The sequence below is a fragment of the Lynx canadensis genome, chromosome A2 (assembly GCF_007474595.2).
Source record: "Lynx canadensis isolate LIC74 chromosome A2, mLynCan4.pri.v2, whole genome shotgun sequence".
In the NCBI taxonomy this organism is placed as follows: Eukaryota; Metazoa; Chordata; class Mammalia; order Carnivora; family Felidae; genus Lynx; species Lynx canadensis.
Genome location: NC_044304.2, coordinates 111,005,536 through 111,029,972, shown reverse-complemented (window position 1 = coordinate 111,029,972; position 24,437 = coordinate 111,005,536). Strand labels below are relative to the sequence as shown.

The following is a 24,437-nucleotide window of genomic DNA, read 5'->3' as shown; positions in this document are numbered from 1 at the left end:
TAAGAAAGGCCAAACTGGTGGCAAAATGTATTTGAAGTGGCAATACAACTTCCCTTATCTATGATCAGTATATAATGTAGTCGCTACCCTTATTCCTGAAGCTATTAGAAAAACACTTTTAGTTTTCGTTGCTACCTTCATATGCACATATGTGAGTATGCTGTATAACATGTGTGTGTGTACATTCCATCATTTTGCCTATGACTATCTCTCTAACATCAACTTCTGTGAGGACCTTGGCAGATAATTCAGATGTAGACACATGGCCATCTTGCAGTTTAGTTTCTTAAACATGTCAAAACTTACTTACTCCACCCTACAAGAAAGATTTTGTATTGCTTTTTTCTTTGTATGGAATACTCCTTTCCCACGTATCTACATGATTCTTCCCTATTTCATTCAGCAAAGATTTCTCCCTATCAGTAAGGTATTCCTGAAAACACAAGCTAGCAGAGCCCTCCCTCAGGTTCCCTCTAAAACTCTTTCATGCTTTATTTTTTATCCATAGCATATATCTTCAGCTGAACTTGTATCATTGGGTATTTGTTTATTTATCCTTGCTCTCCCTGATAGCACCTAATTTCCTTGTCTTGGTATTTTCAGTATTTATAGTAGTTCCTAGCATGTAATAGATGCTTAGAATATGTATTTATTTTATACATTTATATTATAATTAGTAATTAAAATCAGCAACTTTCAGTCAGATGCAGCTGACTTACACAAAGTATCATCATGGAGTTGCATTAAAGTTCAGTTTAGCTAATATATATATTTAAACAATTTGAGTCAGCAAAATCCACGATTAGATATATGGTAAGCAAAATACAGAGTATCAAAGCCAAAAAGAAGACATTAAAAGTAATCAGAGGGGAAAAAGACATATATTTACAAGAATTCCAACTGATTGGCAATTGATATTTTCCATGTCAAAACTGGAAACCGAAGGAGCATGAAGGATCTTCAAAGCGCTGAGAGAAAGAGTCAACCCTGAACTGCTTTCAAGAATGAGGGCAAAAAGATACAATAGCTAAACAAAAACTGAGAAACCATCACTAAAGAAACTTCTAAAAAATGTACTGGAATAAAGAAAACAATCCTAGAATGGGGATTTCAGATACAAAGATAAATACTGAAAAAGGAAAAGTATCACTATGTGAACAAGTATAAAGAAACACTAATGGTTTGGGGTGCCTGCTGGCTCAGTTCATTAAGTGTCCAACTCTTGGTTTCGGCTCATGTCATGACCTCACGGTTCATGAGTTCGACCCCCATGTTAGGCTCTGTGCTGGAGCGTGCCTGGGATTCTCTTTTCTCTCCTCTCTCTCTCCACCCTCCCCCTCTCAAAATAAATAAACTTTAAAAAAAGAAACACTAATGGTTTAAAACAGTATAATGTCTCATTAGTGATATCATTTTTTTTAAACCTGAAATACTGAACTATAACAGCTTATAAAGTTAGGACAGGATAATTGTCTTTAAGACATTCTAAAATACTTGTATTGATAGAAGAAGGAAGAGAGTGATTAAGTTTATGATCCATTAAATCGGTTAAATTTTAAAACACAATTCATAGATATGTGTATATTTTTTAAAAATTAGAGGTAATATAGAATGAGAAAAAAACTTTCAATTGAAAAAAAAGCAATGGGTAAGCGAAGGAAAGGGGACACACAAATAATAGGAAAAAACGAAATATAATGATAGAAATAAATACATTTGCATATGCTACTAATCATGTTAAATAAAAATGAGTTGACTTGCTCAGTTAAAATATACAGTCAGATTAGAAAACAAAATCCAGACATGAGCTATTTATAGGAAAGACAGTAAATGATGAACGAAGCAAATGCTAGGGGGAAAAAAGCTAGCAATGCAATTAGTATCATTCAAGTATAAGTGAGAGCAAAGAACCTTACTTGAGATAATTATTTATATCAATAAAAGGTTTAAGAAGGATATAACAGTATTAACTTGTCTATATCTATATAGAGACAACTAAAAGGTAACACCATACTGACGAGATTGGCAAACATTCAAAAATCTGAAAATGTCAAATGTAGACAAGAGTGGGGGGCCTGAAATTGGCAGAGTAACTATTTGTTTTCTATGTGTTGTCTCTTTTTGTTCCTCGATTCCTCTATTACTGATTTCTTTTAAGTTAAGTTAGGTCCTCTATATTGCACCATTTTAATTTCCTTGCCATTTCTTTTATATATGTTCTTTTATTCTTTAATATATATATTTTTTAACGTTTATTTATTTTTGAGACAGAGAGACAGAGCATGAACGGGGGAGGGTCACAGAGAGGGAGACACAGAATCTGAAACAGGCTCCAGGCTCCGAGCTGTCAGCACAGAGCCCGACGTGGGGCTCGAACCCACGGACCGTGAGATCATGACCTGAGCCGAAGTCGGACGCTCAACCGACCGAGCCACCCAGGCGCCCCTCTTTAATATATTTTTGAGTTGTTTTCTTACTGGTTGCCCAGTGGATTATAATTAACATTTAACAAACTAGTTCAGACATGAACTAAATTTCAATAGTATCAAAAAACTTTGTTTTGCTGTTATATAGCTCCATGTCTCATGCTCTCCTTTGGGCTGATATTATCACACCAATTTCATCTTTATACACTGTATGCCCACCAACACAGATCCATGGTTATTGTTCTATGCAGTTGTCTTTTAAATCTGAGAAAAGCAAGAGTTACAAACAAAAAATACAAATATACTATAATTTATATTTATTTACATACATACTTTTACTGGTGTTCTTTCTTTATTCATGTTGATTCATCTGTTTCCTTGCATGTCTCATAATTTTATGTTGAAAACTGGACATTTTAAACAATGTAATGTGGCAATTCTGGAAATCAAATTTTCATCCCTCCCCAGGGCTTGTCACTGTTTCTTTTTAGACTTATTTTCTTTATTGAATTAAAACTATAGTGTGTATAAAATAACAATGTATACACAGATTATATGTCGCTGTTGTTTTGTTTATTGCCTTTTCTGAGTTAATTCTATAAAATCTATATTCTATGTTGAGTGTGGTACTTTAGTTTCTGCTTGGCTAATTTAGTGGTCAGTAAATGATTGGACAAAAATTTCCTTAAATGCTTGCAAATGAATGGTCTCCAGCCTTTTTCAAGGGGCTGGATGTGTGTATGTGTGTGTGTTTGGGTGTTGAACACATTTTCAATATTCAACCAGGCAGTTGATAATTTCACCTTGGCCTTCACTTCCTCTTTAAGCAGAGCCTGAAAAGTCAGCCTGAAAAATGAGAGCTTAGGGCCTTGTCAGATCTTTCCTGCGTGTGAACATAGTCCTATCATGCATGTGGCCTTCTGGACTCATGGTATTTGATGGGGCTTTTCATAGCCCTTAGCACATCTCCTTCCCCAGTTTTTCCTTTGAAGCTTTTGGTGACTCTATCATATTCTCCACTGTTATCTACTGCTTCAGGTAGCCATGAAGTTATTAACCAATTGCCTTAATTTTTCAACAACTGTTTCTAGGGAAAAGGCTTCTCATGTCAGTTGAACTCCAAGTCTAATCAGATAAAGACGGTCTTGCAAGTAGAGTCTGGTACTGAGGCACCAAACAGGCCCAATAATGACAATTCTCAGGGAATGAGGCTTTGAAGAAGCTCCCATTCTGCACCCTCTGGAGACTGCCAAGTTACTGGTTTTCACTGAAAAATGAAGGCTGTTATTTGTTAAGGCTACTGTGGAGCTAGAAAGAGTAAGATGAGAATAGGGAGAATTAAACCACCACAAAACTCACTGTTCTTACCAAGATTCAGCTGGTTTTGTTTTGAATACATGCTTCCTGAGTTGTTGCAAACTTTTGGTTGCTTTCCAGAGTTCTTCAAAAATTTATCCTGGCAAATTCTGCCAGTTCTATCATTGATTTTATGGAGAAAAGAGTTTTCAGAGATTTAAACTGCCAATTTTTGCTGATGTCACTGTGGCAAATAACTTTGGAATTCGACTTTGCATTTCTTACTGAAATTGAAATTAACTATGTTTCTAGCGTAGGAGCTTGCCATTTTACTCTTTGTAATGCCATAGTGAAATAGCAGGCATGTTAAAGATATTCATAGTAGCATTATTCAAATGAGCAAAAACCTGGAAATTAAAAAGTCCAACAGAATAAACAAATTATGATGTACAAAGGAATACTTCTTTACAATGAAAATGAATGAATCACAGCTAAATAAATTCATATGGAGAAATCCTTATGATTTTAAGTGGAGGGAAAGAAATCTGAGGAATACATTTAATTATAATTATTGTAATTATAATTAATTATAATTAATACATTTAATTACTGAGAGAACTTTAACAGTGTGACTAAAGTATTTTTTTTAAGTTGAACAGTTCAGAGGTATATAGTTTACCATTATGGTTTGTAAGTTATTAATGTAATTTGTCTTTTTGTAGGTTTTAAATATTTTATAATAATAAAACGAGTATATAGACTATTTGAAAAAGATGTCTTTAACCTATTTTTTCTTTCTGTATTTGTGTTATTTCCATAAGAAATTCCTTATAGGGTACTTGAAAAAGAACAGAGGGTCAGGAGATTCACGGGTTTGCCATTTACTAAACTGTGTACAGGATCCAAAAACTTACTTGATGTCTCTGAGCTGGTACCCTATTGGTGATACTTCCATCAAAGGTCGTTATGAGAATTATGACAAACTACATGTAAACTGCCCAGCCTGGAGCAGGTACTCAACAAACAGCAGGTCTTATTAACTACAAGGCATCACAATATCCATTTAAACATTAAAGAAATCCATTCATCATTCAGACTACCAGGGGGTTTCTTTGACAAAAATTTCCAGATAACTAAAGCAATTTTCATTAATTTAATTTAATTTATTTTAAGGAGAGAGAGTGTGCAAGCTAGGAGACGGACGAAGGGAGAGAGAGAATCTTAAGCAGGCTCCATGCTCAGTATGGACACAACATGGGGCTCCAACCCACGACCCTGGGATCATGACCTGAGCCTAAATCAAGAGTCAGATGCTTAACCAACTGAGCCACCCAGAAGCCCCAACAATTTTTACTTTTTATGATGATATTATAGCATTGCCAAAATAACATCAAAATTCATCCTCATAGTAAAGCTTGATATGTGTTCAATCATTTTTTTTCCAGCTTTACTGAGGTATAATTGACAAAATTTTTATGTACTTAAGGTATGCATCATGATATTTTACACCATTCTTTGAACCAAGTAATGAGCTATTTATAACTTGAAAAAATACTCTTTTTTAAAAAGATACATCTATTTCTAGACATAATTTCTTAAATGTGCTATAGAACAATAAAACCATTTTCAGGTAAGTATTCTTCCAATTACAGTTCCCAATACACCTAACATTTCAGCATTTTCAGAATATTTGTGTTCCTTTGTACTACAATCTGAGAAAGGGCCAACTTGGGCATCTCTAGATTCCAGAAATTTCCATTTGTGTGCATGTTTTACACATATAGATATGCATGTATATCTTGTTAAAAACCTGGAAAACTTGAAAGTCCCCATAATGTCCACTGAACTCCACTGAGCATGCCCATTCTTTGTAAATACACCAATTTACTGCTATAGTTTGCCACACATGGTCTGTTCAAGCATCAAAATGAAGCCCACTTTCTGTGCCTTTTTCATTCCCTTAATTCTTTCAGCCCATCAGTACCCTCAGGTGAATAATGGACAGAACCTGTCAACAGTAAGGGGTATCACAATAAGTTCAGCATCAAGCAAATAGTCCAGGTAATCAAATCTGTCCTCAGCATTTTCCTTTCTCATACATACTTCTTATCTCCTGGGTCCCCATTCTCTATGAGTTTAGTAACCTAACCTCCAGCTGTCTCCCACCTCTCAGTTCAGTACTCCATCCAGGCCCACCCTATTTGAAATAAAGCTCTTAATTATTCTCTGTTTTCCAAGCAAAATTAGTGCAGTCTCACAAAATAGAGCATTATAATGTGCCAGTTTTGTTTCAGTGAGTTATTGATTTACTAGAACATATGAGAACCGAATGCAGATGCTGAAAACCAAAAAATTAACACTGAAGTTTTCTTATCAGAGGCTAACTTACCAGTGTCCTCAAATAAGCTTCTCTGTTCTCTTCATAGATTTGAATGAAGTGACTCCACAGCCAGGAGTGTCAACTGCACTGGCCAGCAAGTGTACCAGCCCTGTCATACTGGAGGCTGAGACAGGTGGACACTGAGTGACATTTCTGCTTAGCTAGAGGTCCTCAAACATGGCTCTCTACCTCAGTTCTTCACTGTGGCTACAAATCATTTGTAACTGCTACCTTTCCCACATGGCATTCCCACATGCCTCCTAAAATTATTAGCAATCAGGAGGTTCAGTTTCTTGACCTGTCAGCAGTAGTGCCTTTGTTATAGTCCTGTCTTGGACTTTTACTTTGGGCTTAACAATCAGAAAGATAAATGAGCTGCAATATCTCAAATATTCATCAAAATAAGTTGAAATCAATTTTAGAATATCTATTATTTGATGTGCCATAGTATGTATATTTGAGAATCAAATCTAATTTTCATTTGCAAACAGCACCACGTACAACATTCAACATTATAAATTCCACCCTGATGATTTTGCAGAACAAGAAACTGAAGCCCAAAGAAGTTAAATGATTTGCCACCAATGACAGAGGATTTAAGTGGCAGACCTTAGACCAAGATTTCTTGATTTTTAGGCTGGCTCTTATTCTCTCATCTTTTCTCCTCTATTTTTTTTTAACCATACCTGCTAATTTCTCAACCAAGGGGGAAGAAAGCATTTGTACAAATCTTTGTTCTTAATATAAATAGCCAGTGTTGGTACAGCTGGTGGTCACCATGTCCATGCTATATGTTATTGACACTTTGTTTGTAATTGGCTATTTTAAATGACTACCTCCTAAAAAAGAGAAACAGGTTTCTGTTAAACACTCTTCACATGTACATTTAGCAATTCTGTATTTCCTAAGGCTACTAACAATGATGATTTTGAGTGTAATATGCAGGCATTATGCTTGAAAATTATTGATTAAACTCCCACAGAATCAAAACAATTAGAAATTGTGCATGCTAACATAATCATTTTCTTTGTTGTTAAATGGGTCTGCGACAGCATTGTCTTCTAAAAATTATAGTACTATGCCTTAGCTGTTGTATGTTTTTTGAATTCCTTTGAAAATAAGACCTTCAAATATTATTTTTTTTAAATGTCAATTTAGTCCAATGCTACACGTGACATACTCAAACAGGAAGAATTATTGTTAAAGTGCTACTGGGAGACAGCCAAAACATCTCCATAAGGCTGATTCCTTTCCTCTTTGCAATAGCTCATTACCAACGGTAAAGACTGAGTAGTATGCACCACATTACTGGCCCCATAAATCCCCTAAGACGAGCAATCAATGTTCTGATGCTAATCATGTCAACTACACATAAAGCTTCTTAAGACTTCTTAAAGAGTTACAGCAAAGACTTCTGGGAAGATAATATATGGTAAAGTGTACCTTCCTATCCTCCTTTTTTTTAACACAAGTGGAACAGTCAGGTGTAACTGAATAAAGATTAGATAAAAAGAAAAATAATCCTAATTAGATTTTAGATAAACAAAATTTGTGGTGCCTATATTGTTCACATCATATTTCCCCTAATCTCTATAATTGCTAAAAATACCAAATCAAATACCACTCAGATTTCCTTACAAAGTGTGTGAACTAGTGCATTAAAAAGCCAGGTTAGCACCAACAAAGTTTATAGGGGCAACTGCATTCAAGACGCACATGGCATACCTTTAAATAGCACTGTTAAAATACCAAATAAAATGTCAAAATCTGTCAGGTCTCTGGCTTTTATAAATTGTTTAGACTGGGAAACATTGGGGTTTGGACATTGTTCTTTTCATGTGATGTAGAAAAGAAGAGACCGTAAAAAGAAAAGAACAATAAAGCGTAGATCATTTTTGAAGTTCTTTCATGGAAAAACATACTCTGGATCATTACCCTTTTAATCAACAATTTCCTTCTTCCTCCCAATCCTTCCCGTCTGGTATTTACCTTTCTCCCCCTTCCCTCCCCTCTCTCTGGGTGGTATTCTGAGCTTATACAGAGTATTCAGTAATATTTTAAAAATTGCTTCAAAAGAGAATCCCAGGAGGGCATGACAGACATGTATATGCTGGGTATTTTTAACCTGGACCACAGCTTTACTCACCATGTCTATGCTCTTAAAAACACACCAGAGTGCCCTGACCACAGTTTCCCCAAGGAGAGGAAGGCCTTCTGAGCAGGACCAGCTACTACCTACCTACAGACTAGTTATTATCACACCTTAGTGGCCATCTTTCTGCCCTCTTCCCTCCGCCCCTTTTCTTTTATTACCACACCATACTCCCCACAATTCCCAAACAACAACATCAGTGTTTCAGCTTCTTCTCTGGATTTCCCACACTTAATGCAACCCAGACCTCACCTTCAGCTCTCCTGAGGCCACTTTGGAAGCCAGCTCGATGACACAGCCAACAGCCATGCGTGCAGCACCGGACGAGTGCAGCTCATTCCAAATGGTGTCACTGTCCACCTGAGCAAACAGTCAGCACAGCCCGAAGAAATGAGAGAGGGAAAATGAGAAGGACAAGGAATAGATGAAAAAGGGAGGGAGGGGGAGGGAAGAAGAGGAGAAGGGAAGAGAGAGAGAAAGCAAATTTGTGAGGAAGGGCTGGCAGGCTAACAACCTATGTACAATAACATTAGTCTTCCACCCTGGCCAGCTGAAAAGACCTTCTGGACATGGCTTTGCTTATACTTTTTCTCTATACTGACTTCTCCAATGGAAACACATTCCTGCCATGCCTCACTGCCATTCCCTGTTTAGATTTCTCATTACAAACAGCATTACATAGGCCGGATCTGGCGTAGTTACAGGCCTGCTAGAAACCAGGCCCCAGTAGTAGATAGAGTAAAAGCTAAGAGCACTTAGCTATACATAAAAATCGGATTTGCAAGTGCTAGCGGGGGAAAATTCAAATACCTTTCTGGCTGCAGGTTTACAGGGAGCCAAAGACAATTATTAGGCAGGTAGCAGTAGCAGTCAGTGAGTAGAAGTAGCAACCACAGTTCAGGTTCTCCAACTAAATGGAAGGAGTGTGTGGTCCTCACACTTAAAACATTCACAATATTCAACTGCAAGGAACAATTTGGTTTTCAAAGTAGAAGCTTAAAATTTCTAACATTTATTACAGTTTGGCAGCTGGTCTTCATGCAGATTGGTATTATTAAAATTGGAGAGGCCATTAAAATACATGGTTGCTTCTATAAGAGAACATTCTTATGAAAACAAAGTATGAACTGATATTTTTGATTTACCTTTATCAAATACTGTTTACTCTTTTTCATGCATCCAATAAGATAACATATAACAAGGACAAGAAAAGTACAATAACAGTGGTTTATAAAGATATATATATGTTACATATATTTATGTGTAAAATATTTCTTAATATATGTAAAAAAAAAAACGAATGGTAGAGGTCTTTAAAGTTACAACACATAAATTACTTCAAGCACCAGGAAATGTAATAAAAAATTTGTGACTGTGCAAGTAGAAAGACTTTTTGAATTGGTCAAAGAAGGGAAATCCCACACAAAATAAAGATATTTTTAAAAGAATTAAAGAGACCTAATGACGTGGAACAAATACAATAAATAACAATTACACATATTCACAATGCATTAAGCAGTTTCCTAAGCATTTTAACATGCCTTTTCTCATGAGATCCTTACCAACTTAAATTGTCAAGATCAATGAATAAATAAATAATAAGTGAGAACCATAAATAAATAGAAAAATTAGGATCTTTTCAACAACAGCAGAGTGGTGGTGAAGAGAGGTTTCTGAATCAAACTGTCACAGTGAGCTTATGGCTACCACTAAAACCTGAATGACAGTGGGCAACTAATTAACATCTCTGCGTTTTGGTTCCCTTACCTGTGACACACCAACTTTTTAAAGTACCATCCACATATGATTTTGGTGAGGATTAAATGAGTAAGTGATAAGCAAATGTTAGGTACTACTATTTAGGCTACTATTAAACCCATTTAAAATGCCTTACACATAGTACCAGCCTAATAAGTGTTTATTGAATGAGCACACCATGGCTTAGAGAAGCTACTCAGCTGACCCAAAACCTTCACACAGACCCCTGACTCTGACATCACCTGTCTTTCTACTACACTCCTGAAATAACTCTTGCTTTCTAAGAAAGCCTTTGTCATAGTCAACACCATCATGGTAAACACTACCAGCTAAAAAGTGAAAGAATCATCAAATGGACATGGGAACCAAATCATTTGCCCTCCAAACCAAAAGCTTTATTTTTACTGAACAATGTAAGCACTTATCTGAGCTTCATATAAACATATCCTTGAGGAAGATAGTTGTTCAAGTTTAAAATGAAAACCAACATTTACATTGTGCTGCATCATTTTTAGTCAGTATTACAGAGCTACAGGTGCCATAGAAGTCCTCATTAATCAGAGTTAAAGTTGGGGCACCTGGGTGGCTTAGCCAGTTAAATGTCCACTCTGAATTTTGGCTCAGGTCATGATCTAACACTTTGAGCCCTGTGTTGGGCTCTGTGCTGATATTGTGGAGCCTGACTGGGATTCCCTCTCTGTCCCTCCCCTGCGTGCATGCTCTCTCTCTCCCTCTCTTCCTCCCTCTCCCCCTCTCCCTCTCCCTCTCCCTCTCTCTCTGTCTCTCACTCTCTCTCTCACTCTCTATCTCCCCCAAAATAAATAAATATTTAAAAGCCAAATTTAAAATTATTGTAAAAGCAAGCAAACATAAAACATATCAATAAATCCCAAAGACTTGGGGCGCCTGGGTGGCTCAGCTGGTTAAGCAACCGACTTCGGCTCAAGTCATGATCTCACAGTTTGTGAGTTTGAGCCCTGTGTTGGGCTCTGTGCTGACAGGTCAGAGCCTGGAGTCTACTTAGGATTCTGGCTCTCCCCCTCTCTCTGCCCCTCCCCTGCTCATGCTCTGTGTCTCTGTTTCTCAATAATAAATAAATGTTAAAAAAATTAAAAATAAATAAATCCCAAAGACTTAATGAGTAACTCAAAACCACACATAATTCTACATATAATTCCACATATAATTCCTTTTTACTTGACTTTGAAATATACTCAGAAGATTTTGGAATTCTTGTAGAGATAAAATTCTGTGTCTGTGCCATCAATTTTTGTGTATAAACTTCTACTAATCAAGATACTTACTTTTTTAAAATTTGGCTAACATTTGTTAGGTACCCACTATGTAATAGATGCTAAGAGTTATATAGTATGGGGGTTACTTTTGTCAAAAAGGTATGATCATTGGTTGAAAGAACGCTAGACACATAGATGCTTAATGGACACTTGAGATTTTGACTACATCCAAAGTTTAGGCTTATCCTTAAACAGATTCATTAGGGATCTATCAAATTTATCAGCCATTTATTTACTTACATTTAAACGTGAAAAACATGTATTTAAAGAACTATTTCAACCTGTTTTATGTATATTTAGTTTATAACTAACTTAATAATGGTCAAGTTTTTTGGATATAATCTTTCCATAAATGGTAACTGTATTTAATTCTGAATTTATTAACAGATGTTGTCTTAGCTCACCTGCCACAACAAAATATCATACGCTGAGAGGCTTAAATAACAAGATTTTATTTCTCCCAGTTCAGGAGGCTAGGAAGTCCAAGAAGGTATCAGCCAATTTGGTTTCTAGTTAAAATTCTGTTTCAGGTTTCATCCTGGCTTGCAGATGGCTGCCTTTTCACTATGTCCTCACATGGCCTTTCCTCAGTAAGTGCATGTAGAGAGAGACCCCTCTCTCTTCCTCTTCTTATAAAGCTACCATTCTATTAAAGATCCCATCCATATGACCACCTTTAACCTTAATTACCCTCAAAAAACCCTATTAAATCACATCAGGAGTTAGGGCTTCAAAATATGAATTGGGGGAAGGATACAATTCAGTATGTAGCAAGGTTATATCCCAAAAACTTGTTTATAAGTCAATTTATAATCATATTTTCCTAAGACATTGTGTTCCAGTTATTCAGGACCATTAGCTATTTAGCTACTAAAAGCTACACACATATATTTGCCATGTTATAGTTTAACAAGAGCTCCAATGGTAAGAAATCTTGCACAACTTATGAACTCTCCTGACTATGTCACTAGAAGAGACGTCCAAATCTACTTCCTGCCATTCTCAATGGAAAAAAGTATTTCTTATCCTGATATATCCATTTTACTGGTTGGAGAAACTGCCAAAAACATTTCCCTACATGAGTGATGCCATCAAGAAGGACATCTTCATATAAAATCTCTGATTTTAACTACTGCAAAGCTTTGACAGCAGAAAAAAACTCTAGGTAAGAGAGGACGGTTGACTCCACCAATCGTTAATGGCTCCTGGCATGGAATGGGATCCTGAGTGGTTGGGGGATAAAAAAGGAAAAAGAGCAAGAAGGATTAGACTTTGGTGGACATCTATAACTGGGATTAAGGAGCTGAGATGATAATACAATGATGATAAAGGTAGAGACCAGAAGAACTGTAAGACAGGTGCTCTAGCATTTGAAAGTTGAAGGTAGAGAGAGTAGGACAGTGGCACAGAGTTGGATCTGGGCATGGAAAATAATTGTAAACAATGTAAATTATTTAGATTAGTCCAGGAAAGGGGAAAGAAATGGTAGTGGAGCAGAAGGCAATCCTGTTGACTACTCTAGCTGGTTCCCAAGATCTTGCTAAAGTCGTTGAGATATGCAAAGCAAATTCTTAAAACCAAAACTACTATAATCTGAAAAAAAATTAATTTGCTTATATCTTTTTTGTTCTTTCCATACACCACATTCACTTCTCCTAAGTCTGTTCACCAATTTATTCTTCAGCATGATGTGTGTGTGTGTGTGTGTGTGTGTATACATATCCATGCACACATGTACATGTACATTAGGAGGCAGTGAAATGTGAACTGAAAGGAAGATTAGCATTGACATAAAATAAATGTAAAGAATTGACATTCAAAATAGGATTTTGCATCAGTACACAAAAAAATCCAGATTTTGTAGTAAAAGAGGATTTTTTCCAAATTCTTTTATATATTAAGAACTAAGCCTGATGGTCTCAGGTTATAGTCCTACGTTAGTGACAGTATAAAGACAATGCTACCATTGCATCTATGATACTCAGAGGAGAGAGTTTTTCTACTTATGACAATGAGACCTAAAGCTTACAGACCTAGGCTATAGGTACGATATAATAAGAGGAAGAAAAACCAAAAGTCGTCCCTTCGGGTTCTGGAAAAAGTGGAAAAAGGCAACAAAAAGGTGCAACAGAAGCACCCCACTAGGGAATCCTAACATACTCCATCTTGCAGTGAAATCAGGAGAAACTGAGCTGCTTCAAAGGCTGGAGATTCAGGAACAATAAGGTGGACTAGGGAAATTGCCATGGAAGCTTGCATATTCAGAGGACAGCATGAGTGTCCAAGGACGTCATCAAATTTCCATCCCTCCTTCAGATACCCAAATGCCATCTTGGGAGAGGAAGCTGAGAGACTGAACAATTACCTAAAAATATTGCATCCAATAGTAAGTTGATCTTGAAGAAAAATAATTGTAAAATTGAAAGGAATCTCTTCAAACTTGAAGAGATGAATATATTGTTAACTGTGGAGAAGATCAGTGTCATCAGAAGAAAAAGAAAGCATATCTACAACATATGAATGAGCATGGCTGATTCTAATTTTGTATCCCATTTTTAAGGTCAGGAATTTAATCTGCTGAATGACAGGGGAAAAGGTCTAACCAAGATCCTGGAAGAAGTCCCCAATGATATGCTATATATATGACTAGGGGTCTAAAAATGTATTTTAGAATTAATGTGGCAATATGCAACTTACTGTCCCCCCCCCCCCCCAGAAATAATCTGGAATTTTTAGCAAGCTTTTGATTACAAAGTATTCTGAAAAACAGACTGTTTTCAACTTTCAAATATTTCTGTATAAATGTACAAAACATGAAGGCAGCTTTAGTAGTCTGCTGCATAACTGTCCACAGAGGCTTTGTTTTATTGCCAGAATTAAAATCTATCAATTTGAAAATAGTCCCCTCAAAATTCAACTCACTTTTAAACATATAGGAAGGTCTGGACCTTACATGTGTCCAAAACTGTAGTTCAGAAATGTCAGATGAGGCTGTCCCACAAAAAGTCTTTCTGTATTAGGAACCAAGCACATGTGGTGAGATACTGGTGGAAATACAAATAGGGTAGAGAATTATACAAGCTTGGTTCACAAAAAAAGATTTAGTCATCAGAGAAGGAGGCAATATTCTAAAGACAGTACAGGGCATGACACTGGGATCCTCCTAGCCCATATTTCCAGAGCCTCATGTCTATTTATTAGGGTAGGAAGGGTAAAGAAATGGAGAAAACTATAAGTAAAAACTGAAATAGGCAATGCATTTTATATTCTGTTAAAAAATGAGATTGAAGTAAAATACTTTGGTACCAAATTGAACATTTATGTTAAAAGAGGGAGAGAGTCACATTCTCTACTTCATTATGGACCTCAGAGAATCCAGGGCAACTGGCAATGTGACAACCCCAGAATAATCAGCAAAGGCCAGTAGGCCTCATCAATTGGAAGGAAGGAAGGAGGACAAGAACAAGAGATGGGGGGAAAAATCTAGCAATTCATAAGCACATAGCAATTACTCACACTAGTCTAAAATAGTTAGGAAGATTCTCTATGGAGGCATGGAGGTAGAAGAGACAGTAAGGGTTTGAAAAGCACCGGTTACATATTTACTTACAAAAACTTAGTCACTAGGTAATACTATTCACATCTGAAAGAAGACTACCATGTTGCAATCTCTATAGCTATAAAAGATACAAAGGAGGATTACTGAATCAAACTTGATCTATGGAACATGAATGGTAGAAACATCATTTATTCACTTGGAGTCACAGCAGAATGCAATTCAGGAAATATACAGAGAAAGTGATAGAAAACTAATAAGGTTTTCTATCTAATTTCATGTTTTTCAGTTTTATTATTATATGTTGCCCTATTCTATAAAGTTCTATTCTTTATTATCTATAAATAATAATGACAATAATAATAACTGCTATTATCTCATAATTATAGAGTACTTATTAAGATCCAGACACTATGCAAATCTCATTGCCTATATAAACTCATATGATTCTTACAATAATCACTGGCATAGATGCTATTATTAAGCATTTCTGTATATGAAATTCAAAGAGGTTATTCAGCTAGTAATTAGTGCAGCTGGAAATGAGAACCCAGAAAAACAGCATAAGCTCTTAATCCATACTTATTTTTATGTTAATAAAATGAAAATCTAAAAAGTGAATAAAAAAATCATTTTGAAAAAAACAGATTCTAATTTTATTTATAGAATCAAAGATTTTCGTAGTGAAATGCAACAGCTAAGACCTACATCAATTTTTTATCTGTAAAGGTATTGAATCTCTATCATGTAAAATTGCTAAAAGATTCCAAAACTTCAAATGCCACAGTTGTATCGGGAGTAGCTGGGCATTTTGTAATTTTATAATTTGTTCACCATTATTTTAAAGCAGTAGTCTTAACGGGGGTGTTTTAAACCGTCTTCCCTCCCGCCCTACCCCTGGTGCCCAATTGTGAATTTCTGAAGACATTTTTGGTTGTCAACACTGAAGGGGCAGGTGAGCTTCCAGTGTCTGTTGAGTGGAAGCCAGGAATGTTGCTAATCATCTTACAGTGCAACAGGACATCACAACAAAGAAATATCTGTCAATGTCAATAATGCCAAAGTTGAGAAATCTTGCTCTATAAACATTGAGATCCATATAAATATCAGTGCTCCCTTCTTCATACTGGCTGCTAAAACTCTCCACGACAAATTTGTGGACCTTCTCTAGTAAAAATAGTAGATACTACAGCTCACACCTTATAAGCTAATCTCATTCCTAGCTCATGTATCTATCTTCACTTTTCCATGATTACCACACTTACTTTTGAACACACACGTCATGTTTGTTTTGAAAGCTGCTTTAAATCCTTTATGGAATATGACAAGAATAAAAGGAAAACACAGAGAAAGAACGAAGCAGCAAAAACAGCAGAGAGAGAGTCCAGAGAGGAGGCAGAGCAGAGGACAGAGAAGGAACAGGGAGGAAATCGCTTTATATTTTCATTGTTAGTTTTTAAAGTTGTGCTTTCTCTCTTGCTTTTTCTTTGGAATACAACCAAGAATCATTTTTATCAACATTGTTCTTTTCCTGAATTTTTCCAAATAATTGTGTCGCCTGAATAGAATCAACACTAATAGAAACTTATTTTAAAGGGCTATTCTGCCCTTTTCAGTTTCTTCAGTTTCACGAATTTAGTGACAGAGCCAGGAAAAACCTTTCACAGTTCTTCCCATTCTTTTGCTTCAATCTCAACTTATTTTTCCCTAATACATCAAAGAAGTGGATGGCAATTTATTATAATAATTTCAAAAAAGAAATAATTATATAATATCAGTGGCAAAATAAAAGATCAAGGACATCATATGATTATTGGCACCTATACGAAAAAGAAAAAAAAGAAAGAAAGAAAGAAAGAAAGAAAGAAAGAAAGAAAGAAAGAAAGAAAGAGAGAGACAAGTTCTACCTATTCACAGTCAGGTCCTTGAGAAATGTTTGTTCATTAGTATTTTGGGTTTGTCCCTGCATAAAAGCAAGGCAGGGAGTACACGGAAAGACTACTGCCTTTGAGTGGTTATGATTCATTTCGTTTAGAGGAAATATGTAAGTGTCACACTTCCCAATGTTCACTTTCTTTGAAACAGATTCTGAGCATCTGAGAGCTGGGTAGTATTTCAAAAACCATTGCTTTCACAGTTTCTTTATCCTACATGAATTAAAATGACCAAAATCCTTGGTCAGGATTTTTTAAGAAATCAAGATGTTGCTTGAGTGCCATCCCAGCCCCTTATTCAGAAGTCTCTGTGCATCTGCAAATCCTTCGGGTAAGCACTTAATGACCATCAGGTTTTTTTCCTTTTTTAAAAAAACTGTTTACTCTGAGAATGACCACATAAAATTCAACCAGCAAAATGAAAGTATGATACACAGTGCACAAAATAATCAGAGTTCCAAGTAAGCTAAATGTCCAATATGTACCTCGACACTGGATAATATACATTGTCCATGTAATTTATGGTTTAAAAAACAGCAATAACAACAACAATCTTCTCCTTAAATGCTGCCTCAGATCTGCAGCAGGTATAATCTAGATTTAACTAAAGTGTAAAGAACTTCCTTGGTGTTAAGGGTATTAGTGACTAATATCAACAAGTAGAGTCCATGAACAGGAAAAGGTACAAAGAAAATAGCTCAGAGAGTCTCACATACTGAAGTGGAACAATTCAGGCCTAAAGCAGTAGCCACATGTTCGAAAGACTCCAGAGGTCAGACTGGTAATGTAGATGTAATGTAAGGTAAGGTGAATGAGAGAGGGGGCCTTTGGGGTGATTTTTTAAATCTTAAATATTGAGAAGAACTCATTTTTAAAAAAATCCCCAGCCAAGCTAAAAAGAAACTTATCTATAGATGTGCTAAATATGGCTCCTGGGCTATCAGTGCGTAACTTTTGCGGTCCAGGGTGACTTATTTCTTCTACCCAAAGCTTGAGAATTCTAAAGTAGGAAATGGAGGGAAAAAAGTATCTCAGAGGAAATAGATGGGTTGATTTCTTGTGTGAAATGATCATAGCCTAACTAAAGATTTCTTAGAGTGGGGCACTTAGATAACTTCTCTAACTCGTGGGGGGCGGGGTATGTTTATTAAGGATTCTAGCTTTGCCTGAGGATAAGACTAGAGTAAGGATGCTTAGGTTAACATTTTAAGTAAAAGCTACAAATATTCACAGCACTATGAAAAGTTTTATTGCATTATTCAAACGTATTACTTGCGAAAATACATGGTGGTGAAAATTATAATTCAGCAATATTTTTAAATTAACTTGAAGCATATTAATTGCAGTAATGTCTACATGAATTTGAAAATGTAGCTTCATATTTTTGACACATATTTATTCAGTCCTTGGACAATGTTGGGTGTGCATAGGAATTCATTTATTAATAACTTCATGGCCCTGAAGAGTTTGTGAACATAAGAACAACTGGTCTATGGCACAAGAACAGACACTGAGATCAATGGAACAGAATACAGAACTCAGAAATGGACCCACAAACCTATGGCCAACTAATCTTTGAACAAAGCAGGAAAGAATATCCAATGGAATAATGACAGTCTTTTCAGCAAGTGGTGCTGGGAAAACTGGACAGTGACATGCAGAAGAATGAACTTGGACCATTTTCTTACACCATACACAAAAATAAACTCAAAATGGATGAAAGTCCTCAACGTAAGACAGGAAGACATCAAAATCCTCGAGGAGAGAGCAGGTAAAAACCTCTTTGATCTTGCCTGCAGCAACTTCTTACTCAACACGTCTCCGGAGGCAAGGGAAACAAAAGCAAAAATGAACTACTGGGACTTCATCAAAACAAAAATCTTCTGCACAGCGAAGGAAACAATCAGCAAAACTAAAAGGCAACCAACAGAATGGGAGAAGATATTTGCAAATGACATATCAGATAAAGGGTTAGTATCCAAAATCTATAAAGAATTTATCAAAGACAACACCCAAAAAATAAATAATCCAGTGAAGAAATGGGCAAAAAAACAGGAATAGACACTTCTCCAAAGAAGACATCCAGATGGCTAACAGATACATGAAAAAATGCTCAACATCACTCATCATCAGGGAAATACAAATCAAAAGCACAAGGAGATACCACCTTACACCTGTCAGAATGGCTAACATTAACAACTGAGGCAACAACAGATGTTGGTAAGGATATGGAGAAAGAGGATCTCTTTTGCATTGTTGGTGGCAATGCAAGCTGGTGCAGCCACTCTGGAAAACAGTATGGAGGTTCCTCAAAAAACTAAAAATAGAACTACCCTACAACCCAGCAATTGCATTACTAGGTATTTATCCAAGGGACACAGGGATGCTGTTTCGAAGGGACACATGCACACCAATGTTTATAGCAGCACTATCAACAATAGCCAAAGTATGGAAAGAGCCCAAATGTCCATCTATGGATGAATGGATGAATAAGATGTGGGGTGTGTGTGTGTGTGTGTGTGTATATATATATATAGTGGAATATTACTCAGCAATCAAAAAGAATGAAATCTTGCCATTTGCAACTATGTGGATGGAATTGGAGGGTATTATGTTAAGTGAAATTAGTCAGTCAGAGAAAGACAAAAATCATATGACTTCACTCATATGAGGACTTTAAGAGACAAAACAGATGAACACAAGGGAAGGGAAAAAATAATATAGAAAACAGGGAGGGGGACAAAACAGGAGACTCATAAATATGGAGAACAAACTGAGGGTTATGGGAGGGGTTATAGGAAAGGGGATGGGCTCAATGGGGAAGGGGCACTGAGGAATCTACTCCCGAAATCATTGTTGCACTATATGCTAATTTGGATGTAAATTTAAAAAAATAAAAAACAAGTTATATATAAAAAAAAGAACAATTGGTCTAAACTTACTTTATTGTTTGGGGGAGAGAAAGCTAATAATGATAATAATAATAATAATAATAATAACAAGTGCTGAATAAATAATTAGTTAACTGTGGGGGAGGGGTTCAGAGCTAAGTTCATAAAACAAGCAAGTAACCTGAATTAGTCTATTACAGGTGTAACTGGATTCTTGGAATGAGGAAAGAAATAAAATAAAGCAGAAGAAATACTAAAGAGATAATGACTGAGAATTTATAAAAAAAGTGAGACCACAGATCCAAAAAATTCAAAACAGAACTACAAAAAAATGCCATCAATTCAATTACAAAAACAAAACCACACCTAGACACATCACTATCAAATTGCTAAAATATTAAAAAAAAAATCCTGAAGGAAGCCAGAGAAAAGAAACACATTACATAAAATCTTGAACTAAGAACAGGAATGTTAGCATATTTCTTAGCAGAAACTATTTAAGCTAGGAAACAATGGAGTCACATCTTCAAAGTTTTCAAAGGATAAACATGTCAATCCAGAATTCTATACGAACAAAAATATCTTTAAAAGGTAAAATAAAAATTTTCAGAAAAATAACTGCTGAAGTATTATATTTCCATCAGACCTGAAATTCAAAAAATGGTAACGAAAAACACTCAGGAAATGAAGAGGGCTGAAAATCATAATTATGAAGGCTCATATAAAAGAGACTTTTCCCTTATTTTTATTCCCTTAAAACCTTGACTGTCTAAAGCAAAAACAATAACAATTTTATTGAGGGTTTTATGGCACATGTAAAAAGTCAGATGTATGCCAACAAAATATGTAGAATGAGAGGACTGCAAACTACTATAAGATTGTCACATTATATAAGAAGTAGTGTAATATTACTGACTTTGAAATGTATTAATTAATAAATGTATATACTAGAGAAACTACTAAAAATATAGATAAAACAAGCCTATAATGGAAATAAAAATATAATTCTCAAAAATATTCAATCCAAAGGAAAGCAGAAAAAAGAAAAAGAAAACAAGCAAAAACAGATGTAACAAGTATATAACAACTAACAAGATAGTTGATTTAAATTCAACCATAGCAAAACCTCCCTAATATAGAACACTGTTATTCAAAGTGTAGTCCATGGAACCAAGGTGGTCCCAGTCTGACAACAAGATAAACAAAAGCAAGCCTTTAGAAACTTTTATAACAAATTTTTGGAATAATTTTATATCTGTTGAACCTAATAAAAATGAATTTGCATTTTGTATGGTTTTTAATCTCTTTTTTAGTAATTCTTTTTTATTACATTTTACAAGAGCGTTGCTCTGTGACAGGAAATAAAATGTAAGCAAACAAAATCTTGTCCTTTACCACATAATAATTTGAGGAGCACTGATTTCACAGAGAAAGGACTTTCCTTCCAAATTACACAAAGATCGAATTCTACTTGGGTAAGAGAGCCACAAAGAAAAGATAAAGCTACAGGTAAAATTGGAAATGCGTTAAGAGTTTGAAAATAAATTAACCCTAACAAGATAAGTTGTACCAAGAGAGAATGTCTACCAATATAATTTGTCAAAGCATTACACTACTAGTTTGTACCTAGAGGCTTTCATAGCCCCAGGATTTGGAGAAATTGTCAGGTTTTTTAATAAGCTTTTTAACAGATTTTCCAAGGAGCCAATCTTTGGACTCTTCCACTTTATTCCATTATTTTAGGTGATAGCTTTGGCAATGGCTTCATCACTGTTTAGTGCAGTATTACCTTATCTATTTTTTGACTCTAGAGTTAGAGTTAGAGGAGACCTTGAAAACTATTTCCATTTACAAGCTGTTCAAACATGGGCAAGTTTATTAACCATGCTCTAAATAAAATGGAGATGAAACCACCTTAGTCACAGGATTATATCACCTTCCTCATAGGATTATTATTAGCATTAAATTAGTCAATGCATGTAAAGTGTTTAACATAGTGCAACACAACAGTGAAAGTAGTAAGTTCTCAGTAAATATGTTCACTAAGAGAAAAAAAAAATTCCAGAGTTTTGGTTCCAACATTACTTTTTATTCCGCGGCACATCAAAAACAAAAATCATCTGTGATAATGCTAGAAGCCAGATACTACTTCTAATCAGAAAGCTACTTTTTTTTTTTTTTTTTTTTTTTTTTTTTTTTTAGCTGCATATGGATCTAGTTCAACTGGAGTTTCCTGAATGAATGTGGGCCTTTTCCAAGCACATCCAGCATAGCTGAATCTCTGGCACCCGAAACAAAGCTAATGCTCTGAAAAGCCGCACGTGATAGAAATTAAGCTACCTGTACTGAAAGTGGATATGAAAGTATTTTAAAAGGGAAAGAGAATGACTTAGAAGAAAAGGAATTTAGGCACAGTCTCCTTTGTATAATCGAAACTTAGCTTGTTGATTCTTTTCGGAAATATTCCCAGAGTTAAAATATAATACTAGTTTGCCCATTAACAGAACAGGTTTCATACGCACTGAGCATGGTTAATGTGGTACATGATTCTTCCACGGATGCCTTGAATATTTCATCCTGAAAGTTAGGAACCAAAAGTCCTCAGCCAATACTAAGCAGTTCAGTAAACAGCTGCTGCTATGCTATGCTGCTGCTTGGGCCACAGGGCATTTTTGAATAATTGAGTTTAAGCTTAAATAATGATCAGATGCCCGTAGAAACCTCCTGAGAGACATCAGACTTAACAAAGAAACAGAGGTTTCATCAAAGTACTGATTCTATACCATTTTAGGCATGTTGTATAAAAGTTAAACTATGAAGGAAATTAAGTATCTTTTTAACTTTTGCATTACTTCAGGTAAAATACCTATTTTAAATGAATCATCCATTGTGGATCAGCTATTTCTGCAGACAGTATCTTGATTTGGTAACTTAGAAATTATCTAATATTTTTTTTAAAATCACTGAAATCATCTCAGTTTTATTTAATTTCTGAGAAATTCTAGTTTTAATTTTTCAACATAGCTTATTCTTTTTTAAGCTCTATACAATATGTATAATGACATCTGCAAGCCAAATTTCTTATTTGTTTTAGGAAATAGAATAATTACCTTTTTCCACTTAAGAAGTATTTGAGAAGTTCAATATTTTTCTATCCTCAAGCCTCTACTCTTAGGGCTAGAACTGAAGATTACAATACATATTTTCTTTTCGGCAACAGTAAAAGTTGGGGTGGGAGTAGGAAAGATTCAAAGAGAGAAAAGCTTAGACTGTTAGTAGATTCAGGGAAAGAGAGAACAAGTCAAACTTACTACTCAAAGAAAGCACAAAGTAAATATCTCTGGTCAGCATCTAAAAAAGATGCAGGGGATGGATTGGGGCAACAAATAAGTGCCAGACACTGTGTTAAACATTTTAGAAACATTACCTAATTTATTCCTCATGTACTATTAGTCACTTTAACAAAAGAGGAAACTGAGCTTCAGAGAGGTTAAGTAATTCGAACAGTTACACAGTTGATAAGACACAGAACTGGGATTTCAATCAAAGTCAACCCTAGATAATAGATTTTGATATGGATGGAATTGTGTTCTCCCCAAATTCAAATGATGAAGATCTAACCCCAATTTGACCATATTTGCAGATAGGGACTTTAAAGAGGCAATATGACTGGTGTCCCTGTAAGTAGAGAAAGAGACACCAGTTATGTGCACACACAGAGAAAAAGCCATGTAAAGACACAGTGGAAAAAGTGTCCATCTGCAAACCACAGAGATAGGCCTGAGGAGAAACCAATCCTGCCTGCAACTTGATCTTTAATTTCCAATCTCTAGCACTATTAGAAAATACCTATTTTTTAAAACAACATAGAGTTGACGAAATCTTCACTGCTGTCTGGGATAGGATAAGGATATATTTTTCTATCCTGGGCATTAGCATCTTAAGAATAAATGGGGAATGATTGTTTAAAAAGCTAATCAAGAGGCACCTGGGTGGCTCAGTACATTAAGCGTATGACTTCAGCTGAGGTCACGATCTCACGGCTCACAAGTTCGAGCCTCTCGTCAGCTCTGTGCTGATGGCTCACAGCCTGGAGCCTGTTTCAGATTCTGTGTCTCACTCTCTCTCTGCCCCTCCACCATTTGTGCTCTCTCTCTCTTAAAAATAAACAAACATGATGATTCCTAAACCAGAGAGAGACCCAGTAAAAAAAGAGAACTACAGGCCAATATCCCTGATGAATATGGATGCAAAAATTCTCAGTAAGATACTAGCAAATCAAATTCAACAGCATATAAAAAGAATTATTCACCATGATCAAGTGGGATTCATTCCTGGGATGCAGGGCTGGTTCAACATTTGCAAATCAATCAACATGATACATCACATTAATAAAAGAAAAGATAAGAACCATATGATCCTGTCAATCGATGCAGAAAAGGCATTTGACAAAATTCAGCAAACTTACTTAATAAAAACCCTCAAGAAAGTCGGGATAGAAGGAACATACTTAAACATCATAAAAGCCATTTATGAAAAGCCCACAGCTCACATCATCCTCAATGGAGAAAAACTGAGAGCTTTTTCCCTGAGATCAGGAACACGACAGGGATGCCCACTCTCACCACTGTTGTTTAACATAGCGTTGGAAGTTCTAGCATCAGCAAGCAGACAATCAAAGGCATCAAAATCGGCAAAGATGAAGTTAAGCTTTCACTTTTTGCAGACGACATATTATACATGGAAAAT

At 35.7% G+C, this 24,437-nt stretch overlaps 1 protein-coding gene across 1 annotated transcript in view; it reads right to left on the bottom strand.

Moving 5' to 3' along the window:
• HDAC9 (histone deacetylase 9) overlaps positions 1–24,437 on the bottom strand; it is a 741,574-nt gene that overhangs the window by 216,126 nt on the left and 501,011 nt on the right. Inside the window, exon 17 of the mRNA XM_032592422.1 lies at positions 8,507–8,614. Within this exon, the coding sequence (XP_032448313.1) occupies positions 8,507–8,614 (108 nt within the window). The remainder of the gene's footprint in view (positions 1–8,506; positions 8,615–24,437) is intronic.